Below are 25310 nucleotides of genomic sequence, written 5' to 3'. Positions count from 1 at the left end.
AGGTAATAGTGAATTTCCAGTTTGACTTACATCCACCTGACAAGGAAGAGATTTTAGTGGTAAAATTGTCTACTGATGTACTGTCCTTTCATTTACCATTATATAGATTTTTCCTCAGTTTCGGTTCCTTCGAATCTGCTGAATTTTGAACTTGGGACAATTTTGACCAACAAGGTAAAGAGGAAAAGATACAAAATAGGAAATAAACACAAAACGCTGGAGTAACTCAGCGGGACGGGCAGCAATTCTGGAGAGAAGGAATGGGTGACGTTTCAGTTCGAGAGTCTTCTTCAGACCTAATAGGAATACTGTCCCAATATAATGCATTTGTATAACCTCTATACCATGTGTTTTTAAACATTTTTAATCCTTACAAAGTAATTCATCTCCAGTTAGTAATGTTAAATATATTTATGGCTGGGCTGGTGTTTTGAAGTCAAAAGAACATTACAACCCTATAAAGTGTTTGCTATTAACCATTTGGGAAAATTGGGATGAATTTCTGGGCAGACATGTTGAGAACCATGAAGCTGTTGTGGTTTGATGAAGACAAATGTTTTCCTTTAGTTTTTTAATTTTCGTTTTAGTTTATTGTCAGGTGTACCGAGGTATAATGAACAGCTTTTGTTGCGTGCTATCCAGTCAGCGGAAAGACAATACATGATTACAATCGGGCCATTTACAGGGTACAGATACATGATAAGGGAATAACGTTTAGTGCAAGGTAAAGCCAGTAAATTAAATTAAATTAAATTTCTTTATTTATATAGCACATTTTTAGTCAACTTGCATTGACCCCAAAGTGCTTCACATAATTACATCCACACACACAGGCAAAGGTGGGTGAAGTGTCTTGCCCAAGGACACACACAGGCAAAGGTGGGTGAAGTGCCTTGCCCAAGGACACAACGACAGTATGCACTCCAAGCGGGATTCGAACCAGCTACCTTCCGGTTGCCAGCCGAACACTTAGCCCATTGTGCCATCTGTCGTCCCAAATCAAATCTTAAAGCCCAATCAAAGTCTGAAGAAGGGTTTCGGCCCGAAATATTACCTATTTCCTTCACTCCATAGATGCTGCTGCACCCGCTGAGTTTCTCCAGCATTTTTGTCTACCTTTTAAAGTCCAATCAAAGATAGTCCAAGGGACCCCAATGAGGTGGATAGTAGATGTGTTTATTTTTTGGTCACTGGCTGTCTCGGAGGGAAATGAGTTGTCTAGTGCATTACTTAATGTACCTGCAGGTTGAAGCAGGAGCATCAGTACACAGACTGCAGCCACTGTGACTACAAACGTTCTATTCAGCATTAAAGGGCAGGATTATTATTGGGTTTCAAATACCACAGTGGAGGCCAGAATCCAATTGGTGAGATCCCAGAACATAAACAAACATGCTGGTTAATGCACAAAAGGACACCTAGTGCTGGAGGAAGTCAGCGGGTCAGGCAGCATCTCTGGAGAGCATGGATAGGTGATGTTTCAGGTCGAGACTGAGGAACGGTCTCGACACAAAGCGTCACCTATCCATGTTCTCCAGAGATGCTGCTTAACCCGCTGTGTTCCTCCAGCACTTGGTGTCCTTTTGAGGTCCCAGAACAGTTGGAATAAAGAACAAATGTATGGAATGGGTGACAGATTATCCCTCACTGACATGACCAACACTATTGGCAACTCCAAACCAGACAGGGTCAGAATTGAGTGGAGCACAGAGTGATCTGAGGTTTGTTCTCTGGGTAAGAGGAATGTATTAATGAGAATAATAACTAACTGCAAGAGAGACAAGATATCTGTCTTTACAGACTCAGTCTTGTGTTCACGTTTTCCAAGCAGCCCGCACCAATGGCAGGAAGATCACAACCCAGAAACCAAGATGTTCAAGAAGGAACTGCAGATGCTGGAAAATCGAAGGTAGACAAAAATGCTGGAGAAACTCAGCGTGTGCGGCAGCATCTATGGAACGAAGGAAATAACTAACCCGCTGAGTTTCTCCAGCATTTTTGTCTACCAGAAACCAAGATGGTCCTTTGTCCTCCAACAGAGAGGCAGTGACTCAACCCTGGGGTGCAGGCATCCCCGAGACCCCTGTCCTGGGGTGCAGGCATCCCCGAGACCCCCGTCCTGGGGTGCAGGCATCCCCGAGACCCCTGTCCTGGGGTGCAGGCATCCCCGAGACCCCTGTCCTGGGGTGCAGGCATCCCCGAGACCCCTGTCCTGGGGTGCAGGCATCCCCGAGACCCCTGACCATCTTCTCACCTTCCCAAGTGGTCAATGTTCACCACTGAAAAGCCCAGATGGAGTGGATGTGGAGAGGATGTTTCCAGCGGTGGGAGAGTCCATATGTTCTGTGAACAGAATGAGGACATTTGGCCAGTCAGGTCTTCCCCGCCATTCAATCATGGCTGACCAATCTTTCCCGCTCAACCCCATTCTCCTGCCTTCTACCCTTATCCCCTGACACCCGTACCAAGATTCTGTCAATCTCTGCCTTAAAAATATCCATTGATGGCCGTCTGTGGCAATTAATTCCATAGATTCACCACCCTTTGTCTCAATACATTTCTCCTCATCTCCTATCTAAAGGTACATCCTTTTATTCTGAGGCTATAGCCTCTGGTCCAAGACACTCCCACAAGTGGAAACATCCTCTCCACATCCACTCTGTCCTGGCCTTTCACTATTCAGTAAGAGTCTACAACCAGACACAGACTAACCATATACAACATGCCTTTACAGTGGTGATGGGAGATGAGGAGAAATTTCTTTAGCCAGAGGGTGGTGAATCTGCGGAATTCATTGCCACAGACGGCGGTGGAGGCCAAGTCTGGGTATTTTTAAAACAGAAATTGATAGGTTCTTGATTAGTAAGGGTGTCAAAGGTTACAGGGAGAAGCCAGGAGAATGGGGTTGAGGGGGAAAGATAGATCAGCCATGATTGAATGGCAGAGTAGACTCAATGGGCCGAATGGCCTAATCCTGCTCCTATGTCATAGTTTAAACAGCAAGTCAACAGGTTATTCCGCAAGGAAGAAATACAAGAACACAGACCTCTGAATGGGCGTCAACATGAAACGTTAATTCTGTTCCTCTTTCTCTTTCCTTTCCACAGATGCTGCCTGACCTGCAGTTCCTTCCAACACATGATGGACCTCTGGTTCAGTCGCAGTTGGAGAATTGTGTCCAGCTCTGAATGCCACACTTTGGGAAAGATAAATAGGCTTTAGTGGGACCACAGAACACATCCACACCACGAGATCTGATAGAGGGATTTAAAGTCATGAAAGCAAAGTCTATGGAATGAACAAGACACAAGATTGGAAACGTCACCTTCCATGTGTAGGGAGGAACTGCACTGAAGATAGACACAAAATGCTGGAGTAATTCAGCGGGACAGGCAGCATCTCTGGATCTGAAGAAGGGTCTCGACCCGAAATGTCACCCATTCCTTCTCTCCAGAGATGCTGCCTGTCCTGCTGAGTTACTCCAGCATTTTGTGTCTATCTTCGGTGTAAACCAGCATCTGCAGTTCCTTCCCACACATTTCACCTATCCATGTTCTCCTCAGATGCTGCCTGACCTGCTGAGTTACCCCACTACTTGGTCTCTTTTTTTTTGGTAAACCAGCATCTGCAGTTCCCTATTTCTCCACGGGATGTATCTGTTTATGTTAACGGAATGGTCAAGAACAAAGGACGAAGACTGAAGGTGGCTGACCAAAGAACCAGACATATTTATTCAGACACAAAAAGCTGGAGTAACTCAGAGGGACAGGCAGCATCTCTGGATAGAAGGAATGGGTGACATTTCGGGACAGACCAGCATTTTGTCTCTATCTTTGGTGTAAACCAGCATCTGTAGTTCCTTCCTACATAGTTTATACATGGGATGGGATGGGGTGGAGTGAGGGTGAAGATGTGATGGGATGGGTGGGGAGGGGAATGGGAATGGGGGTGGGGCTGGGACAGGTGGGGCTGGGCTGGGGAGGGGATGAGCTGGGCTGGGATGGGAATTGGGCTGAGCTGGAATGAGCTGGGCTGGGCTGGGGCTGGGGCTGGAATGAGCTGGGCTGGGGCTGGGGCTGGGCTGGGATGAGCTGGGCTGGGCTGGGAATTGGGCTGGGCTGGGGATAGGAATTGGGCTGGGATGGTAGCAAGGTGAAAAGCAAAAGTGGCAGGCAGACAAAACCAGGGCAAAAATCAGAAAGGGCCACATTTCAGCATAATTGTATAAGGGGTAAGAGTGTTGTAAAAACAAGCCTGAAGGCTTTGTGTCTCAATGCAAGGAGCATTCGTAATAAGGTGGATGAGTTGAATGTGCAGATAGCTATTAATGACTATGATATAGTTGGGATCACAGAGACATGGCTCCAGGGTGACCAAGGCTGGGAGCTGAACATCCAGGGATATTCAATATTCAGGAGGGATAGAGAGAAAGGAAAAGGAGGTGGGGTAGCGTTGCAGGTTAGAGAGGAGATTAACGCAATGGAAAGGAAGGACATTAGTTTGGAGGATGTGGAATCGGTATGGGTAGAGCTGCGAAACACTAAGGGGCAGAAAACGCTGGTGGGTGTTGTGTACAGGCCACCTAACAGTAGTAGTGAAGTTGGAGATGGTATCAAACAGGAAATTAGAAATGCGTGCGACAAAGGCAAAACCGTTATAATGGGTGACTTCAATCTACATATAGATTGGGTGAATCAAATTGGCAGGGGTGCTGAGGAAGAGGATTTCTTGGAATGTATGCGGGATAGTTATCTAAATCAACATGTAGAGGAACCAACGAGAGAGCAGGCTATTTTAGACTGGGTATTGAGTAATGAGGAAGGGTTAGTTAGCAGTCTTGTTGTACGTGCCCCCTTGGGCAAGAGTGACCATAATATGGTTGAGTTCTTCATTAGGATGGAGAGTGACATTGTTAATTCAGAAACAATGGTTCTGAACTTAAAGAAAGGTAACTTTGAGGGTATGAGACGTGAATTGGCCAAGATTGACTGGCAATTAATTCTAAAAGGGTTGACGGTGGATATGCAATGGAAGACATTTAAAGACTGCATGGATGAACTACAAAAATTGTTCATCCCAGTTTGGCAAAAGAATAAATCAGGGAAGGTAGTGCATCCGTGGATAACAAGGGAAATCAGGGATAGTATCAAAGCGAAGGATGATGCGTACAAATTAGCCAGAAAAAGCAGCATACCGGAGGACTGGGAGAAATTCAGAGACCAGCAGAGGAGGACAAAGGGCTTAATTAGGAAAGGAAAAATAGATTATGAAAGAAAACTGGCAGGGAACATAAAAACTGACTGCAAAAGTTTTTATAGATATGTGAAAAGAAAGAGATTAGTTAAAACAAATGTAGGTCCCTTGCAGTCAGAAACAGGTGAGTTGATCATGGGGAACAAGGATATGGCGGACCAATTGAATAACTACTTTGGTTCCGTCTTCACTAAGGAAGACATAAATAATCTGCCGGAAATAGCAGGGGACCGCGGGTCAAAGGAGTTGGAGGAATTGAGTGAAATCCAGGTTAGCCGGGAAGTGGTGTTGGGTAAATTGAATGGATTAAAGGCCGATAAATCCCCAGGGCCAGATAGGCTGCATCCCAGAGTACTTAAGGAAGTAGCTCCAGAAATAGTGGATGCATTAGTAATAATCTTTCAAAACTCTTTAGATTCTGGAGTAGGTTCCTGAGGATTGGCGGGTAGCAAACGTAACCCCACTTTTTAAGAAGGGAGGGAGAGAGAAAACGGGGAATTACAGACCAGTTAGTCTAACATCGGTAGTGGGGAAACTGCTAGAGTCAGTTATTAAAGATGGGATAGCAGCACATTTGGAAAGTGGTGAAATCATTGGACAAAGTCAGCATGGATTTACAAAAGGTAAATCATGTCTGACGAATCTTATAGAATTTTTCGAGGATGTAACTAGTAGCGTGGATAAGGGAGAACCAGTGGATGTGGTGTATCTGGACTTCCAGAAGGCTTTCGACAAAGTCCCACATAAGAGATTAGTATACAAACTTAAAGCACACGGCATTGGGGGTTCAGTATTGATGTGGATAGAGAACTGGCTGGCAAACAGGAAGCAAAGAGTAGGAGTAAACAGGTCCTTTTCACAATGGCAGGCAGTGACTAGTGGGGTACCGCAAGGCTCAGTGCTGGGACCCCAGCTATTTACAATATATATTAATGATCTGGATGAGGGAATTGAAGGCAATATCTCCAAGTTTGCAGGTGACACTAAGCTGGGGGGCAGTGTTAGCTGTGAGGAGGATGCTAGGAGACTGCAAGGTGACTTGGATAGGCTGGGTGAGTGGGCAAATGTTTGGCAGATGCAGTATCATGTGGATAAATGTGAGGTTATCCATTTTGGTGGCAAAAACAGGAAAGCAAACTATTATCTAAATGGTGGCCGACTAGGAAAAGGGGAGATGCAGCGAGACCTGGGTGTCATGGTACACCAGTCATTGAAAGTGGGCATGCAGGTGCAGCAGGCAGTGAAGAAAGCGAATGGTATGTTAGCTTTCATAGCAAAAGGATTTGAGTATAGGAGCAGGGAGGTTCTACTGCAGTTGTACAGGGTCTTGGTGAGACCACACCTGGAGTATTGCGTACAGTTATGGTCTCCAAATCTGAGGAAGGACATTATTGCCATAGAGGGAGTGCAGAGAAGGTTCACCAGACTGATTCCTGGGATGTCAGGATTGTCTTATGAAGAAAGACTGGATAGACTTGGTTTATACTCTCTAGAATTTAGGAGATTGAGAGGGGATCTTATAGAAACTTACAAAATTCTTAAGGGGTTGGACAGGCTAGATGCAAGAAGATTGCTTCCGATGTTGGGGAAGTCCAGGACAAGGGGTCACAGCTTAAGGATAAGGGGGAAATCCTTTAAAACCGAGATGAGAAGAACTTTTTTCACACAGAGAGTGGTGAATCTCTGGAACTCTCTGCCACAGAGGGTAGTCGAGGCCAGTTCATTGGCTATATTTAAGAGGGAGTTAGATGTGGCCCTTGTGGCTAAGGGGATCAGAGGGTATGGAGAGAAGGCAGGTACGGGATACTGAGTTGGATGATCAGCCATGATCATATTGAATGGCGGTGCAGGCTCGAAGGGCCGAATGGCCTACTCCTGCACCTAATTTCTATGTTTCTATGGGGCTGGGATTGAGCTGGGCTGGGGCTGGGCTGGGGCTGGGTTGGGCTGGGCTGGGGCTGGGCTGGGCTGGGATGAGCTGGGCTGGGCTGGGAATTGGGCTGGGCTGGGGATGGGAATTGGGCTGGGATGGGCTGGGATGAGCTGGGATGAGCTGGGCTGGGCTGGGCTGGGGCTGGGGCTGGGGCTGGATTGAGCTGGGCTGGGCTGGACAAGATGTGACGCAGAGCGCTGAGATGAGATGACACAACCCGGGAGGGGCGCGTCCTTGTGCTAATAGGCCGAGCCCGGCGGCACCAGCGCTTATTTACAGCGGCGCGGAGGCAAGGTCGGGGTATCTGTGTCGGTGTCTGTGTCGGGGAGAGTGTCCTGGGTTCCCGGAGCGGAGATGGCTGCCCTGATTATCCTCGCCGTCCTGTGTCTGTCACCAGGTGGGTATAAGGGGGTGAAGGCGGGGTACAGGGGTGGTGGTTCAGGGGGGACAAGGGGGGGGTGATTGAGTTGCCGTCAGTCAGTGTCTCGGGCTGTGGCCCCGGGTCTGGAGATGTCCTGCTCTCACCCCGCTCGCCCTTGTGGATATCTGGCGGCTGTGAGTCAGTGCGTTGTGTTGCCCGACCGCGGGCTGGGGGTGGGGGGTAGTTACCGTGCTGGGGGGTTGCGGGACTCTGGGTCACATTCTCCCCGCTCCTGTCGCCTCCGCATTGATGACAACACAGCGCTGGTTCCCCGACTCACATCACCCCCTCGACGTGGATTCATGTCGCCCAGTGGACCCCCCTTGTGTTGCCCGTGTCTGGGACCCCCTCTCTATGGGTCGCTTCACGGACTGACTCCCAGTATACCGGCTCTGTGATTCCAGCTTCTCTGCCCTTTGAGCTGTGGGATCTTCACTAGAATCTAATCCGCAGTTACTCTGCTCCTCTAAATGTGGAGTTTAATAATCACGAAGCGGGAGCTGTCCATTAAACTGTTTCACTTCCTGGTTCATTCCACCTCTCCATGGTCTGCCCTATGAGCTCTAGATCGTTCCTTTGTTAAACCAGTTTTATATCTGCCATTGTGTGTGTACAGTACCATGGGTGTCAACTACTAGTATCTGTTAGACAGTAGAAGGGTCTCGACCCAAAACGCCACCCATTCCTTCTCTCCAGAGATAGTGTCTGGCCCGCTGCGTTACCCCAGCATTTAGTGTCTATCACCAGTATCTCATAGATTCTTTTCATGTTTGCCTTATGCTGTAGAACAAGGGTTCCCAACCTGGGGTAAATTTCGCCCACCCAGGGGGTAATTTTGTTGATTCTGGATCTGTACATATTTGTTCTCATTGACTGACTGTGTTTGGTTCTGATATACGTTCGATATATATATCTGTTCATCATTTGTCGTTCATAAATAAGTGAAATAACATTGTTATGTGCTATTAAAGTTGCCAGGGAGTAAATGGGACAAAACAGGTCGGGAACCCCTGTTGTTGGAGACCATTCAGCCCATCCTGTCTGTGCCAGCTCTCAACAATTCCATTAACTCCATACCTTCATTTTGCTGTTTTCTTTCGCATTTCATCGACATTTCAATATGTTTAAGATATTGATTGAAAGGATAAGGTCATAAGTGATAGGAGTAGAATTAGACTATTCGGCCCATCAAGTCTACTACGCCTTTCAATTCAATTCAACTTTAATGTCATTGCACAAATACTGAGTATGGGTACAACGAAATGCAGTTTTGCGTCAGTCCGTAGTAGTAGGCAATATAGATATTAAAAAAAAGAAGATACAGAATAATCAAAAATACAGAATAATTAAACAATGGGGACGGAGGGACCGGAGAAATCTATCGGCGGGACTCCGAGTTCAGCAATGTGATGGTATAATTGTAGAAGCTGTTCCTCATCCTACTGGTATGAGACCTGAGGCTCCTGTACCGCCTCCCTAATGGGAGGAGGGCAAACAGTCCATGGTTGGGGTGGGAGGGGTCTTTAATGATCTTCCCAGCCCGTCTCAGACACCGTTTTCGGTGGAGGGCATCCATGGCAGGGAGCGGGGCACCGATGATGTGCTGAGCGGTTTTCACCACCCGTTGTAGTGCCTTCCTGTCCGCAACAGTGCAGCTGCTGTACCATACCGTGAAGCAGGTGGTCAGGATGCTCTCGATGGTACAGCGGTAGAAGTTGGTCAGTATCTGGGGGGACAGGTGGGCTTTCTTGAGCCTCCTCAGGAAGTAAAGGCGCTGCTGCGCCTTTTTGATCAGCTTGGAGGTGTTGAGGGACCAGGACAAATCCTCCGAGATATGATCTATCTCTCCCTCCTAACCCCATTCTCCTGCCTTCTCCCTATAACCTCTGACACCTATACAAATCAAGAATATATCTATCTCTGTCTTAAAAATATCCACTGACTTGGCCTCCACAGCCGTCTGTGGATGGATATATAAAGAAAATATGAATTATTTAGTAAGACTCCTGTGGTTGTGGAAATGGAATGGTCGTGGTAGTGAAATGATGCATTGATAATGCAATTAATCAATAAAGCTGTATTGTGATAGTGCAGACCTTGCAAAACCAGACCTCTACTGCAATGAGAAACACAGTGACTCAGTGGGTAAGGCTCTCTCTGGGGGAGATGCAACGGCAACATTTTGAAGGGCCGAATGGCCTACTCGTGCACCTATTGTCTATTTCGAGTCGGGACTCTTTTTCTTACTGAGTTACTCCAGCACTTTTGTTGTAGAAACATCACACATTGCAGTGACTGCCAACTTTCCTGTAGAAACGTCACACATTGGAGTGACTGCCTTGCCTAACGTGGTGCTGGCAATGTGTTGGGAGCCTGGGGTAGCTGCATTTATATGACGCCTTTCTCATCCCATTCCTGACACCCAAGTAGTGGGGAAACGTGGCAGCCAAGGTCACGCAACAGCAGTCTGAGAATTAACCAAGTGGAGTGTTTGGATGAGGGGCAACCTTTATAGAGGTTGATGACATTAGAAGTGACATAGATAGGGTAGATGGGCACTGTCTTTTTTGGTGGGTTAAGAGAAGGAAGTGGTAGAGGCAGGTAAAATTGTAACATTTAAAATACATTGGATATGTACATAGGTAGGAAAGGTTTACTGGGATATGCCCCAAGTGCAACTCAATGGGATGAGTGTAGGTAGATATGTGGGAGGAGTTGGGTCGAAGGGCTCATCACTCAATGATTCTATAACCAGAATCTGTGATTGGGGATAAATATTGGTCAAACTTTAGGATGGAGAGTAAGGTTCCCAATTCCACACTTGCGCGCATAGGCTGCTTAATGGACATGCATACTGGAGATGATGACACCATATAACCATATAACAATTACAGCATGGAAAACGGGCCATCTCGGCCCTTCTAGTCCGTGCCGAACACTTATTCTCCCCTCGTCCCATCTACCCACCATTCCTTTCCCGTCCATATACCTATCCAATTAATTTTTAAATGATAAAATCGAACCTGCCTCCACCACTTCCACTGGAAGCTCATTCCACACAGCTACCACTCTGAGTAAAGAAGTTCCCCCTCATGTTACCCCTAAACTTCTGTCCCTTTATTCTCAAGTCATGTCCTCTTGTTTGAATCTTCCCTACTCTCAATGGGAAAAGCTTATCCACGTCAACTCTGTCTATCCCTCTCATCATTTTAAAGACCTCTATCAAGTCCCCCCTTAACCTTCTGCGCTCCAAAGAATAAAGACCTAACTTGACACGCCAAAGTAACTCGGGTATTCTGCGATGCACCCTGGCCCCAGCTTTGTGAGATTGGGGAATCAATGGGAAACTAGTGCAGTGGGGGGACAACATTCTACCTGTCAGCTTCTGGATGAGTGGTGGAAAACATTCTACCTGTCAGCTTGTGGGCTTGCATTTCCTGCTGCTGCAATTCAAAGGAATTTTCAGAATTTCAATTGTAAATCAGCAGAATACTTTTGTATTCGTATTGTATTGTATTCAAATTTATTGTCATTGTCTCAATTAGAGACAACGAAATGAATTTCCCTTACAGGCAGTATCATAAAAATAAAAATAAAAAATAAAAAATAATAATAAATAATAAAACATATTAAAAATAAAATAGAATTTTAAAAAAAGCACAAACACTGAAAGTCCACGACACAACATAACACAGTCGCACCAAGGTGAGGAAGGCACCATAGTCCAGCCAGCCTCCCCTCCGTTCTTCCCAGATGTTCACTCGTGGTCGAGGCCTTCCTAGCACCCGCAGTCGCCGCCCCGAGTGGCCCGATGTTCAGGCCCTCACGCCGGGCTGGTGGAATGCCGACGCCGAACCCCGACGGTGAACATCCTCCTCCTCAGCGGCCTGGACCTCCTGATCAACCGTCTCCCGCAGCCGGAGTCCGCAGCTCCCGAGTCAAGAAACAAGGGTTGGGAAGTTCCTCTGAGGTCTTCTGTCCATTGTGGCAGTGAGACTGAGACTGGCAAAGTAATTATTCTGTGTAGGAAGGAACTGGAGATCCAGATGCGCACACAGGACATTGGTTGAGGCCAAATGTCAATAAAACTGCACCAGAACATGAATTGATCTTTTCATCACCGGGTAGACACAAAATGCTGGAGTAACTCAGCGGGACAGACAGCATCTCTGGAGAGAAAGAATGGGTGACGTTTCATGTCAGACTGAAGAAAGGTCTTGATCCAAAACGTCACCCATTCCTTCTCCAGAGATGCTGCCTGTCCTGCTGAGTTACTCCAACATTTTGTGTCTACCTTTTGATTTAAACCAGCATCTGCAGTTCTTTCCTACACCTTTCATCACAGGGTGTGAGTTGGAGGATAAAGACTCTGTTGCTTTGTGTGAGGTAATGACTCTGGTTTATTATTTCCCAGTTCTGGTCCGTCCTGAGACGAGCTTGTCGTGTCCTCATGACAGTGAGACTAAGTGCAAGGACCTGAAGACTGCCATAGAGTGTGGCTCGTTAATTAAGTGTTTGGATACCAAATGGGCCGAATCAAAAGGGGTGAGTATGAAGCATCATGGATGCAAGAGGGTTCCTTTGTACAATCCATAGCAGGAGATGACCCATCTTTGGTATCAGTGACTGATTCATAATCGCTAGTGCCTTCTCATCTCTTCAAGTTCAAGCTTGCCATCAATGTGTCCTTGGGTTGGTGAGATTTGTACTCTGTAATGGATCTGAGTGAATCACTGGATGTTGGCTGCCTTTAATTAATCCTGGCTAGACACAAGCTCATCCAGACCTGCCTTTATACGCAAGCCCTTCACAATCTGTAGCAAACACTTGGTTTCTCTACAATCTTCCTTCATTCTTCAGAAGAACCAAGTAGGATATTTTTATTTGAGTTGCACCAGTTTCCAACAGTAAAATATTCTGCGGTCAATGAAATATTTTTGAAATATAATTACTGTTCACAGCAACCTCTGTGTGTGAGAAAATTGTGGAGTTTTGCTCCACAGAGCTCTGAATTATGAGGAAATGGGAAGGACACAACTCTGCTGAAGATGTTGCAACACTGATGAAGTAACAGTGTTGAAATTAAAATAACGTGCTAATATAAAGTACATTTTCTAATGTAGAAATTTCCTATTTGAGCAACGATCTACAGTTTTAGCCTCATGTTTTTGTCCAGAACAGATTTAGTGAAGTAATAACGAAGTCTACATTGCTACACAATGGAAATCTTTCTCACTTCACTTTTTCTGGTGCAGGCTTGAATATCAACAAAACATACATCGTACTCTCCCTGACCCCCAACCCCCCACCACCCCCTCTCTGTGTTTCTGGTGGGGTACTCTTCTGGCTACCCCATTCCAGGAAGGATCTGGAGGCTTTGGAGAAGATACAGAAGAGGTTTACTAGAACGATGTGTAGATTAGGGGTTGTCAAATCACTCTGGTTGTCAATGTCTGCAAACTGGTGGGCAGTTTTGATGTTTTCAGTATTTTGGAACTGTGACTAAGGAAACAAGTTGTGTGGGATGGGGGAAGGACAGAGAATCAAGTGAATAGTTTAACCTCTTTAACATGATCTCTCAGCATTTGCAAAACCATATCCCACACACCTTCATATTTCACAAGGTGCCAAGATTCATGCTGCTTATCTTTCCTTTAGGAGTTAAACCCATGTACCATGTGTAAGGAACTGGCCGCAGCGGTCGACAAGGTGGTGGAGAACAAGTCTGTGCAAGTATGTCTACCTGAATCGTTCCACAGCTCCTGTGGGGCAGGTTGGGGCGGTGAGAATGCAGGTGGGATGGGGAGAATGCAGGTGGGGAGGTGGGGGCGGGGAGAATGCAGCTGGGGGTGGGGAGGGGGACTGAGAGTGAGGGGAGAGGGAAACTACAGGTATGAAAGGGTACGGATCAGATCAGAAAATGGATATACTACTCTGATAAGTGAACTGGACATAGTAACAGTATTCCAGAGCAGGCCAGGCTTCTTGGGAGCCAGCGGTAAACCGATCTGTCATGGGCAAGAATCTTTCTGCTCCAAATAAACCTACTAGCAAGACTAAAACCCTGCTGTAGATTTATCAGCGATTCCTCATTAGTTTTGTAGAAACGGAGAACTACAGATACTGGTTTAAACCAAAGTGCTGGAGTAACTCAGCATCTCAGGCAGCAACTCCAGAGAAATAGGATGGGTGGCATTTCAGGTTGGGACCCTTCGGGTCGAGTCTGAAGAAGGGTCTCGGCCCAAAACATCACCTATTCCTTTTCTCTTGAGATGCTGCCTGACCCGCTGCGTTACTCCAGCACTCTGTGAAACGTCACCTATCCATGTTCTCCACAGATGCTGCCTGACCTGCTGAGTTACTCCAGCACTCTGTGTATATTTAGTTATGACTGTTTGATGCATGTTTCCCATATTGCAGTCTGCGTGCTGCTCACCCAGTTCCTATCTATTTTGCAGGACGATTTCAACGCTGTCTTACTCAAAATCTGTTCCCTGATCCCATCCAAGCCGTTATCTGACAAGTGTACGACATATGTCCATGCTTTTCTTCCCTTGGTAATTGATTTCATGAAGAATGAACTGGTGAGTAACTGTTTGTGGATGATGCGTGTAGTGGCAACATGAACGAGAACAAGTCTAATTCTGCTTCTCCTATAATTACTACTTTACTTTCACTTCAGGTTTTACTGTTGCAGTTAAGGATGAAAGCGGAACTTTAAGCTATTTTAGATGTAAATGATGTGGGCGTGAGGAACTAGAAGATGCAACAAATTGCTGCTATTTTTGAGAGATTTTTCTGTAGCTGCTGCTACATCAGTTAGTTAAATATTACTTTTCGTTTTGAATAGTAGACATTTTGTGTTTGCAATTTAATTTTGTGATCTTCTGGCCAAGGTTAGGGTTAGGATCCCTCCATCGCTGGGGATCAATATCAAAATAAATGAATATCAGTTGTTAAATAACATTAAAAGCCCTCGTCAGTTTGAAGAAGGGTCTCGACCTGAAACGTCACCTTTTCCTTCGCTCAATAGATGCTGCCTCACCCGCTGAGTTTCTCCAGCATTTTTATCTCCCTTAAAAAGCTTAAAATGTAATTATTTGAAGTGGCCGGCGCTGCTGTTAGAGCCACTGCCTCACAGCGCCAGAGACCCGGGTTCCATCCTGATCTTGGGTGCTGTCTGTGTGGAGTTTGCAGTTTCTCCCTGTGACCGCGTGGGTTTTCTCTGGGTGCTCGGATATCCTCCCACACCTCAAAGGTGCGTGTGTTTAGTTTAATAGGCTGCTGCACATTGCCCCTTGCGTGTAGGGAGTAGATAACACAGAACAGGTGTGAACGGGTGGTTGGTGATCAGTCTAGACCGACTGGTTTCCATGCTGTCTCTAAACGGAATCAAACCTACCCACTTCCACGTTTCATTGTTCTCAATTAAGATCTTGGATAGATTTGGCAGTTCTGAATTTTTTTTTTAAATATCTAAAAATGTGAAGGAAGACTGAAAGTGTTTTTCCATTTATTCTGTCTTGTGATGTAAGAAAGACATCACAATTAATTACACCAAGTCACTGGAAATCCATGTTAATTCCTGGGACTGAGAAAAACTAATTGGGAAGGAAGATTCTGCAAAGTGACTTGTTCTCAGTCCAGCTGCCTGTTTCTAGAATTTACAGAAAGTTACACAGTGGATCAGCCAGAGCTGAGGAGATGGGTTGTAAGTGTCGGCTTGTGTTTCATGTGTATCCTGTGCTTTGTGTCACAGAAAGATCCTGCGACATTGTGTGCTGCTCTGTGTGTCGCCATGCCGACAGGCGATGAGGACGTTGAGGAATCCAATGCCGTCCGCGAGCTTGAACCGAGCCACAACATCTATCTTCGGCAACAAACAGAAATAAAGCGGCAGGTAAGATCATTCCACAGGTTGCACACCTGGACTTTCAGCAACGGCTGCAGAGTGGGAGGGAGGGAAGGAAGCATTTCTGATTTCTGGAGCAGAGAGGTTCTGAGTCCAAACTCGATGGGCAAGATTAGAGCGGGCAATCTAGGCTGCGTTCAGTGTAGGGATAGTTACCTGACCACTATGAATGGTGATCATTGATTGGACACATACCTGAGGACCAATGATGACTTATTTTCTCTCCCTATTCTTAAACGGGTCACTCAAATGGTAACCATTCTTCCTGGGTGTCCTCTCCATGTCAGTAGCTTTGCCTCCACACATGTTGACTGATCCGAGTTTGTTTTTTTGATCCCTTGGTTTAATGGTGGGGTCAAGGAGAGAGCGCACGCCCGGGTCACAGCCCTGGTTCTTCCAATCTTTCCACCACCACGCACAAGAAGCACAAGATGCCATTGTCTGTAGATGCCGAGAAGGGTAATCTTGTGATGTGGACTCGATAAGAATGGTAATGGTAAAACGTGCAGGATTCTGCTTTGGGATCCAGTACTCGTGCAAGAAGCTTCTGGTTGGATGCTGTTTGAGCTCCTACCTCCGTTCTGAATCGATCTGTTTTGATACATTGATAGCAACACAGTCACAATAAAGTTCGCCCACAATCGAAGATGAGACTGAATCCACAAACATGCTTTAGTTGTCCTTCTATTGATACCACATTGGACAGCTGTCGCAATGATAATGGCAAACGTTTCCCTCATGACGCTAGGTCTGGTTGTCGGTTCTCTGCCCGGGTGTGTCAGTAGCTGCTGCAGTGGCCCTTGCAGTTCCATAGACCATGCACATCTTTAAATGCGCTTCAAAGGTATGGTGGTAGCATTGACTGCTATTAGTTGGCAGATGCTTTGAAAAATACTTGGTTGGTAAGGTCTTTGAGGGATCCTGTCCCTGAAAATGGCAGCAATGTTACTTGAGAAACATGCAACAGATACGTCCAGCGCATGTTTAGATCCTGACTGCAGCTGGAAAAATGAGGTCAGCCCCATCCCCGCAGTCCAGTGTGGAATAAATCTTGATTAGTACAGGTGTCAGGGGTTATGGGGAGAAGGCAGGAGAACGAGGTTAGGAGGGAGAGATAGATCAGCAATGATTGAATGGTGGAGTAGACTTGATGGGCCGAATGGCCTAATTCTACTCCTATCACTTATGACCTTGTGACCTGTGACACTCCATGGGAGTCTAAATCAAAGATGGTCTAAATAACCTCAAACAATTGGGAAGAAGCATTCATGGTAAGTGAAATGAGATACAACGGTTTCATCTAATTCCAATAGGAACGTGTTTGTACAAAATACCTCTGTTACACTGATAATTATTGTGGGGGGGTTGGAAAAATACAGCCTAGTTAATGGTGAAAATTTATTCTCAGTTTGGGATTGAAATGCACTGTTGGTCTAATGGTGCTTTGTTATCACGAGTACGGAAGTACAGTGCGTGCAGTTCAGAAAGGATTATAACACGGAAACAGAATCTTGGTTAAGTTCAAGTGTATAGGAATAGTTTACTGGAGTCATCAGGTTTTGTTGTCATGCTGTAATATGTATCAGACTTCTACTTGGTTGGTGATGCATAATATCTATCACTTGTACCTTTGAAGAATGGTTTAAAGTACAGAATAATCTCAACTCCATTAAATCTATTTTGCAGGTGGAACATCTGCCCCAGTGTGAGTTATGTCTGCTTGTTTTGAAAGAACTGGAGAAGATTCTTCCAACGGAACGGACCAAGGTGAGTTATTTGCCAAATAAACAATAAGGATGGACCTTTGGCTTGTGTATCTGTTTGCTTGGCTGTTCTCTCACTGTCTTCTATGATACTAAATCTGTTATCACCGATGCGTTCACCCTGAGGATCTATCGGCATTGACTGCCATTTGCTATAATGACAATGGGGCAAAGTTTGCAAGCATCATAACTTTCTGATTTAGCTGCTTTTTCTTAAATTTAAAAAAAATAACAGCTTTGAGAGGGTGGATAATGTCCTCTCCAATATACAATCTGTGAAAGGGCAGGGACTGAAACACAGTTGTAGGATTGTTGTGGTTCCTATCTTTGCTTACTTTGTTAATAAATGATCATTTATCCATTTACAGGCTCTCATCCTCAAAGAGCTTAATCAGATTTGCAGTGTCGTGCCCAAACGTTATTCTGAAAAGTGCAAAGAGCTTGTAAAAGATGATGGTGCAATAATCATTGATATGATTCTCAATCAACTTGGGCCCAATGCTATCTGCTTTGGTCTTAAACTCTGCTTCACCGATTCTTCAGGTAACTGTCCAGAACTCCAGTCATTTACAACTCGATAGAGTGGCCTCATTTATAGCTCACCATTTTTAAAAGTGAAGACAGATGATTGTGGTTTATATCAAATGTCTTGTTGATTCTTCCATTCCCTCTGTCACCCACCCTGGTTCCTTTCATGTCACAGGGCATCTTTAGGACATGGTAACCCCAACAAAATGGCTCTTCTTCATTTGGTATCAAAGGTAGCAAATTGACAATCTGCCAATGGAAAAAATAAAAAACTGCTTTTAGTTGTATCTCCATGTGGCCCTAGAACAGGAGAGGATTGTTGGCTCGATCTGTTGCTAATCTTTCCCTCCTGGGTAGCAACACTTATCTGCACAATTGTTGCTTTTGGAAGGTTTGCCCTTGAGGGATTGGTGAATGAGGTCACTTCCAGGTGTGGATTTAATCCACTAATTCCTTGATTACTTCCAGACCATTTCTTTAGAACCCTCTCCATCCCATTAATGGATCTGATTGCCTTTGGAATCTCTCTTCAACAAGTGCTCTGGACACGTTGCTGAACTTCATTTAAATAGTTTTCATAGTCATATTTATCCAGGGTCTTCTACATATACATACAGGAGTCTGGATGAATCAGATTATGTGAACTGCACGTAAAGTTCAGTGATCTCATCATCTTTTAATTGAGGATGAGCGTTTCCATTTCTAGATCTGAGTGTTACATCGTGGTCTATTGAAAAATAAAGACTCTGTGTAGAAGTAATCCAATCATAGACAATAGGTGCAGGAGTAGGCCATTCTGCCCTCTAAGCCAGCACCGCCATTCAATATGATCATGGCTAATCATCCAGAATCAGTACCCTGTTCTTTTTTTTTTCCCCTTAACCCTTGATTCCCTTTGCTACATCTAACTCTCTCTTGAAAACATCCAGTCAATTGGCCTCCACTGAGGGAGAGAATTCCACAAATTCACAACTCTCTGGGTGAAAAAGTTTTTCCATATCTCAGTCCTAAAGGCCTACCGCTTATTCTTAAACTGTGGCCCCTGGATCTGGACTCCCCCAACATTACTATTACTGTGCAAGTTTATGATTCCTGGTGAAGACTGATACAACATCTAACCTGTGGCAGAGTCAACTCCCATTATTTTCTTTAATACACTATCTCTCAAGGAATTTTCTGTAGGCATGCACTCATTAGAACGCCTTCAGATTCCCATTTGCAGCTAATCTTTCCTTGCACATTCTTTTGCCTCAAGTTTTCATTCCGACTATTTTGAAATCAACTGGTTCTCGTTCCCTACTCATAAGCAACTTTTTTCTTTTGCAATTTCCTGTGTCTTTCATCATCCAAGGAGCTCTGAATCTCTTTGTTGCTTCTGGTTCCTCATAGAGGATAGAGCCTCATCTGAACCTTTGCTTCCTTAAATAGGCCAAATCTGCGACATCTTTACCTTAGTTTAACCTGGGAACCAGAGTCTCTCTCAATCTGTTGAAATTAATCTCTGTCCAATGATTGTTACTTGAGATTGTTCCTTATCTACAGTTAACTTAAATCTTGTGATGTTATGTTCACTGCCACATAGTACAGTCCAGCACGGGACCAGGCCCTTCGGCCCACTATGATGCGCCAGACATGATGCCAAGACCATCTCTTATCTATCTGGACATAATCCACATCTGCCCATTCCCTGCATATCTATGTGCCTATCCAGAAGTCTCTTAAACGCTGTATTGTATCTGCATCAACTATCACTCCTGGCAGTGTGATCTAAGCACTTGCCACCCTCTGTGTAAAACAAAGTTGCCCCTTTAAACTTCAAGATTCAAGAGAGTTTATTGTCATGTGTCTCAGATAGGACAATGAAATTCTTGCTTTGCTTCAGCACAACAGATTATAGAAGGCATGAATACAGAACAGATCAGTGTGTCCATATACCATTATATAAATATATACACACATGAATAAATAAACAGATAAAGTGCAAATAAACAGATAATGGTCTATTAATGTTCAGAGTTTTGTTTGAGTTGAGTTTAATAGCCTGATGGCTGTGGGGAAGTAGCTATTCCTGAACCTGGACGTTGCAGTCTTCAGGCTCCTGTACCTTCTACCTGAAGGTAGCGGGGAGATGAGTGTGTGGCCAGGATGGTGTGGGTCCTTGATGATGCTGCCAGCTTTTTTGAGGCAGCGATTGCGATAGATCCCCTCGATGGAAGGGAGGTCAGAGCTGATGATGGACTGGGCAGTGTTTACTACTTTTTGTAGTCTTTTCCGCTCCTGGGCGCTCAAGTTGCTGAAACAAGCCACGATGCAACCGGTCAGCATGCTCTCTACTGTGCATCTGTAGAAGTTAGAGAGAGTCTTCCTTGACAAACCGACTCTCCGTAATCTTCTCAGGAAGTAGAGGCGCTGATGTGCTTTCTTTATAATTGCATCAGTGTTCTCGGACCAGGAGAGATCTTCAGAGATGTGCACGCCCAGGAATTTGAAGCTGTTGACTCTGTCCCCCTCGCCTTAAAACTATCCCCTGGGCATGGAAATAGACAGGTGATATTTTGGTCCTGACCACGAAGGTCATTTAGACATTTCCCTGCACAGATGCTGCCTGACCAATGAGTCCTAACATCTGTTTTTTTTTTTAATACTCTAAATGTTCTCCTAAATTTGTTTTTTTTTTCCCCAGTGTTGAGCAGCAGGTAACAACATTGGTGTCAAAGGTGTTGTAGTGATGGAATGTTACCAACGTTGCAGGAATGCAATAAAAAGAAGGATCAGTGTCTAGAGTCTACAGATAAAGTCTGTACCCTGTCTAACATGAATTTCTCCCACAATGTAGCTGAACTGACTGACGAACTGGGTAGACCAACTTGTGACGTCTGTGAAAAAATGGAGAACCATCTCTCCCTTGGTCAGAAGAGTGGCACAGACATGGTGAAAACCTGCAGCTCATGGTCAGGGGCGACCTTTCTCTTGGTGAGTCAAGGGGATCCAGAAGACAATGCCTTCCATCAGTGGTGGAGAGTGAGAGTGGACTGATTGGGCAGCAATGAGTCAGATTGGACTTTTCTTCCTTTGTTCAAATGATGTTCCTGATCAAATGTCCACATTATTGGTTAGATATTGTATTTGTACAAAAGGTGGACCAGATATGTCAGTAGTTTTGGGGCACAGGGCTCCGTGCTACAAAGCATTGTCTGAAGACTGGAGTGGGGACATGTATTCAGTGTCACAGGAGGCTGTGGGGGCCATCAATTGTTATTTTCAAGGCAAAGATTAAAGGGCCTGTCCCACTGTACGAGGTAATTCAAGAGTTCTCCCGAGTTTTCCCCTGATTCGAACTCTGAGAATGTCTGTAGTGAGTTTGTGGATGTCTCGTAGCGGCTCGTACGAGTAAAAAGCAACATTTTTTTTCATCGAGTTTATTTTACTCGTGGACATTTTTCAGTGTTGAAAAAATGTCACGAGTTTACCGGATTTCCCGAGTACCCACCGTTAGCATTACAAGCCGCTTCGAGGCATCCACAAACTCCTACGGACCCGCCAAGGACATTCTCCGAGTTCGAATTGGGGGAAAAACTCAGGAGAACTCTTGAATTACCTCATACAGTGGGACAGGCCCTTAATAGATTCTTGATTATTACGGGTGTCGGTGGTTATGGGGAGAAGGCAGGAGAATGGGGTTGTGAGGGAAAGATTAATGGCAGAGTAGACTTGACGGGCCAAATGGCCTAATGCTGCTCCTCTAACTTATGAATTTATTAGATCGGAAGTAAGGATATTTTCTGAATATTGCATAAGGTTTAAATTTATACGGAACTACCAATGAAGCTGATGTAATATAGTAATTGTCGCTGCCATTGTGACCCATCTACAGAATGCTTGCCCATGCAGTTACTTGCCCATGCTGCTTAATAGTCTCTCCCAAACCTGTGACCACATCCAAACGACATTAACCGAGGCAGTAGGTATACCACCCTCTAAATCCATAAACCCTCCGGACTTTGAAATGAATCACTAGTCCTTCCTTGTTTTGGAACTCCCTACACAACTGCATTGTGGAAGTACCTACCCCAGAAGAACACCACCTGTTCAAGGAGGGATGGGCAGGAAATGTGGCCGTGCCTCGACTCCCATATTAGAAAAACGTTTCTTCAAAAGAGAAGTTCACACAACAGTGGAGGAAGCAAATGTTTAGTGAGAATCTCTGGTCTACAAGGATGCATTGTTGGGTACATCCACTTTTTTTTTTGTTGTTGCAACTGAATACAGAAGTAGAAGTGAAGAAAGGAAGTGAAATTATGTTAAAGAATATTATTTAGAAGCATAAAAATATTTAGGAACTTCCATGAATATAGTTCACCTTGGTACACCTGAGGAAGGGTCTCGACCCAAAACGTCACCCATTCCTTCTCTCCAGAGATGCTGCCTGCCTGTCCCACTGAGTTACTCCAGCATTTTGTCTATCTTTGGTGTTCCACCTCCTCCTGGCTCTTCTGTTGCCCGACTACATTAGGTTAACCCATCATACAAATATCTGTTTGCTTGTCAGTCCTTGTTCAATGATGCCTGGTGGTCTTTCATTATTAATGAATCTATTTAGCTGTTATTACATCACTGATTTTCACCCCTTGTTCATTCTTCCGGGTTTAACTATTCTCAGTATATTGTACTGTACTGACATTAGACACAAAGTGCTGGAATAACTCAGCAGGACAGGCAGCATCTCTGGAGAGAAGGAATGGGTGACGTTGCGGGTCGAGACCCTCCTTCAGACCGATGTTGGGGGAGTGGGTGGACTGATGACAGTTTGTGCTGACATTACTTAGCTTAGTTTAGAGATACAACGCAGAAACGGGGCCCTACCGCCCACCAAGTCCACGACAACCAGCGATCCTGCACACTAACACTATCCTACACACTAGGGACAACTTACAGTTTTATCAAAGCCAATTAGCCTACAAACTTGTACGTCTTTGGAGTGTGGGAGAAACCGAGAAAACCCACATGGTCACAGGGAGAACGTACAAACTCTGTACACACACAGCATCCTGGTCAGGATTGAACCTGGGTCTCTGCCGCTGAATGGCAGCAACTCTACCGCTGCCCCACCATGCTATCCATACTATGTGTATTAGTACTGTAACTGTCCTTTTTATTTTCCCCCATTTGTACTGGAATTCACAGACATATGAAGAACAATGCAACAATATAAATCATTAGTTCTATCAGAACAGAAGAGCTGATTATCTGCTTTAATCTGATTCTCCCCTTAGTGTGAAGACTTCGTTTATGCTTACAAACCCCAGCTCGAAATGATGCTTCCCGATAAATCAAAGGACATTTGTAAGGTAAGAGTGAAGATATGCTCCTAATGTTTGAGGAAGTAAATGGCAAGACAGACAAAGGAGAGTCAGTGGATGTTATCTATCTAGATTTTCACAAAGGCTTTAAGGTGCTGAAGGTGAGGCTGTTGATGGTATCAAAGGGGAAATCCTCACATTGATGAGGGAGTTGAAGGCTTTGTGGCCAAGTTTGGAGATGATTCAAAGATAGATGCAAGGGCAGGTAGTTTAGAGGAAGCACAGACTCTGCAGAAGGACTTGGGCAGGTTGGGAGAGTGGGCAGAATGGCTGTGCAAACATTGCTGTGTATATGATTTATTAACAGGAACTTAGGCTCTGTGTAAGACTGACAACAGAAAAACTGCTTGGAAAAAATGATTGTACCTGGGGACCAAGACACTGGTGCTCGGATAAAGCAATAGCTGCTCGCTGCAAAGTAAGTATGGCTTAATTTCTTCATGGGATGTTGGGGGAATGGCAGCAGTACAGATTTATTGGGACAAGAAATTAAGGGTGACCCTCGAGCCTGATTGTTGTTTGTGTCTAGTTTTGTATTGGATCCACAATTCAGAATTGAGAGCATGCCTTTCACATTGCCGGCCCATCCAAGTTAGAACTTAAAGATCTAAATACAATTCACACAAGCTCTGATTTGTAGAAAAGAACACAAGGTGTACGAAGGAACTGCAGATGCTGGTTTTCACTGAATATAGACAGAGTGCTGGAGTAACTCGGTGTCAGGCAGCATCTCTGGAGGAGAGGAACAGATGACACTTCAGATTCATAAGAATTGGAGCTGAAGTAGACCCTTTGGCCCATCAAGTATGCTCTGCCATTTAGATTTCCAGCTCTATCTGCTTCTTATTTGATTACCTTTATCTAAAAAATTATCAACCTCGCTCTTGAACAGTCATACAGCATGGAAACAGGCCCTTCAGCCCAACTTGCCCAAGCTAGCCAATACTAGTCCCCCTGCCTGTTTTTGACCCATAACCCTCTAAACCTTTCCAATCCATGTACCTGTCCAAATGGTCTTGTAGTACCTGTGCCAACTACCTCCTCTGGCACCTTGTTCCATATACTCATCACCCTCTGTGTGGAAAAGATTGCCCTTAATTTTCTTATTAAATATTTCCCCTCTCACCTTAAACCAATGCTCTGTTTCATTTGATTATTCTACTCTAGGTAAAAGACTTTGTGCATTTAACCTCTCTAATCCCCCCTGTGGTTTTACCACCTCTATAACATCACCCTCTTGGCCTCCTGCGGTCCAAGGAATGGAGACCTATCCTGTCCAACCTCTCCCTGTAGCTCCGGTGCTCAAGCCCTGGTAACTTGACAACTGAGCCTCCGTGGTTCTATTTGATAGAAGATTCCAAAGATTCACTCCCCTCTGAAGATATGTTATCTTCATCATTGTCCGAATTGTCCAGCCCCGTATGCACTGTGACCATGGTTCTGAACACCCGATCAATGTTTGTACCTTTCAATAGGATCGATCCCCTCTAAATCTTGTATCACAAACCCACCATCCCAGTCACCGACCTACTATTGGCTACACTCCCTCTATCTATCCCTATTCGAGTACAGAGACGAGACCTGATATTTCAGCAGGGATCTACAGAATTGATCCCTGATCCATTGATCCCACAAGGGTTAGCGGGATCACTGCCCTGCAACCGCAGGAGATGCTATACCTGTCCCCATACCTCCTCCCTTGACTTGGACCAGGAACCCCGTCAGTCCTTTCAGGTTAGGCAGAGGTTCACTTGCACCTCCTCATCCACTGTATCCATTGTTCAAGGTGTGGACTTTTATACATGGGCAAGACCAAACGTAGACTGGGCGATCGTTTTGCAGAACACCTTCACTCAGCCCGCCTGAAACATCACCTGTCCATTTTCTCTAGAAATGGTTAGGTGATGCATGAGGAATGAGACAAAACATGAAAGAGTTTTGAAGAGTAGGAGGCTGGTAAATGAAGCATGCTGTTTTCTCGTAATTCAAACTAATCTCATTTTTGATTTTCTTTATAGAGTACTGAATACTGTGAGGAAAAAGGCTGGTTATAAAATTAATTCAGCATCTCTGGCAGAAGACTGCAGCAAATTTAATAAAAATCAACGGTGATTCCATTTCAGGATCAGTTAAATGATGA

The 25310-nt window shown here is 44.9% G+C and overlaps 1 protein-coding gene and 1 long non-coding RNA gene across 2 annotated transcripts in view; one reads left to right on the top strand and one right to left on the bottom strand.

The window, feature by feature from the left end:
- The window catches only part of LOC116967385, a 12451-nt gene extending 4974 nt beyond the window's left edge, over positions 1–7477 (bottom strand). The window contains exon 1 of the long non-coding RNA XR_004410211.1: positions 7376–7477. This is a non-coding gene — a long non-coding RNA (uncharacterized LOC116967385). The remainder of the gene's footprint in view (positions 1–7375) is intronic.
- Positions 7413–25310, top strand: sftpb (surfactant protein B). The gene is made up of 11 exons (XM_033013894.1): positions 7413–7583; positions 12022–12152; positions 13266–13340; positions 14066–14191; positions 15367–15507; positions 17206–17286; positions 17651–17825; positions 20647–20783; positions 23084–23158; positions 23478–23588; positions 25189–25310. Exons 1-11 carry the CDS (start codon positions 7541–7543, stop codon positions 25222–25224), a joined length of 1131 nt encoding a protein of 376 aa, XP_032869785.1. The 5' UTR covers positions 7413–7540; the 3' UTR covers positions 25225–25310.

This window comes from Amblyraja radiata, chromosome 39 (genome assembly GCF_010909765.2).
Source record: "Amblyraja radiata isolate CabotCenter1 chromosome 39, sAmbRad1.1.pri, whole genome shotgun sequence".
NCBI classification, from domain to species: Eukaryota; Metazoa; Chordata; class Chondrichthyes; order Rajiformes; family Rajidae; genus Amblyraja; species Amblyraja radiata.
This window is presented reverse-complemented; position numbering and strand designations above follow the sequence as displayed.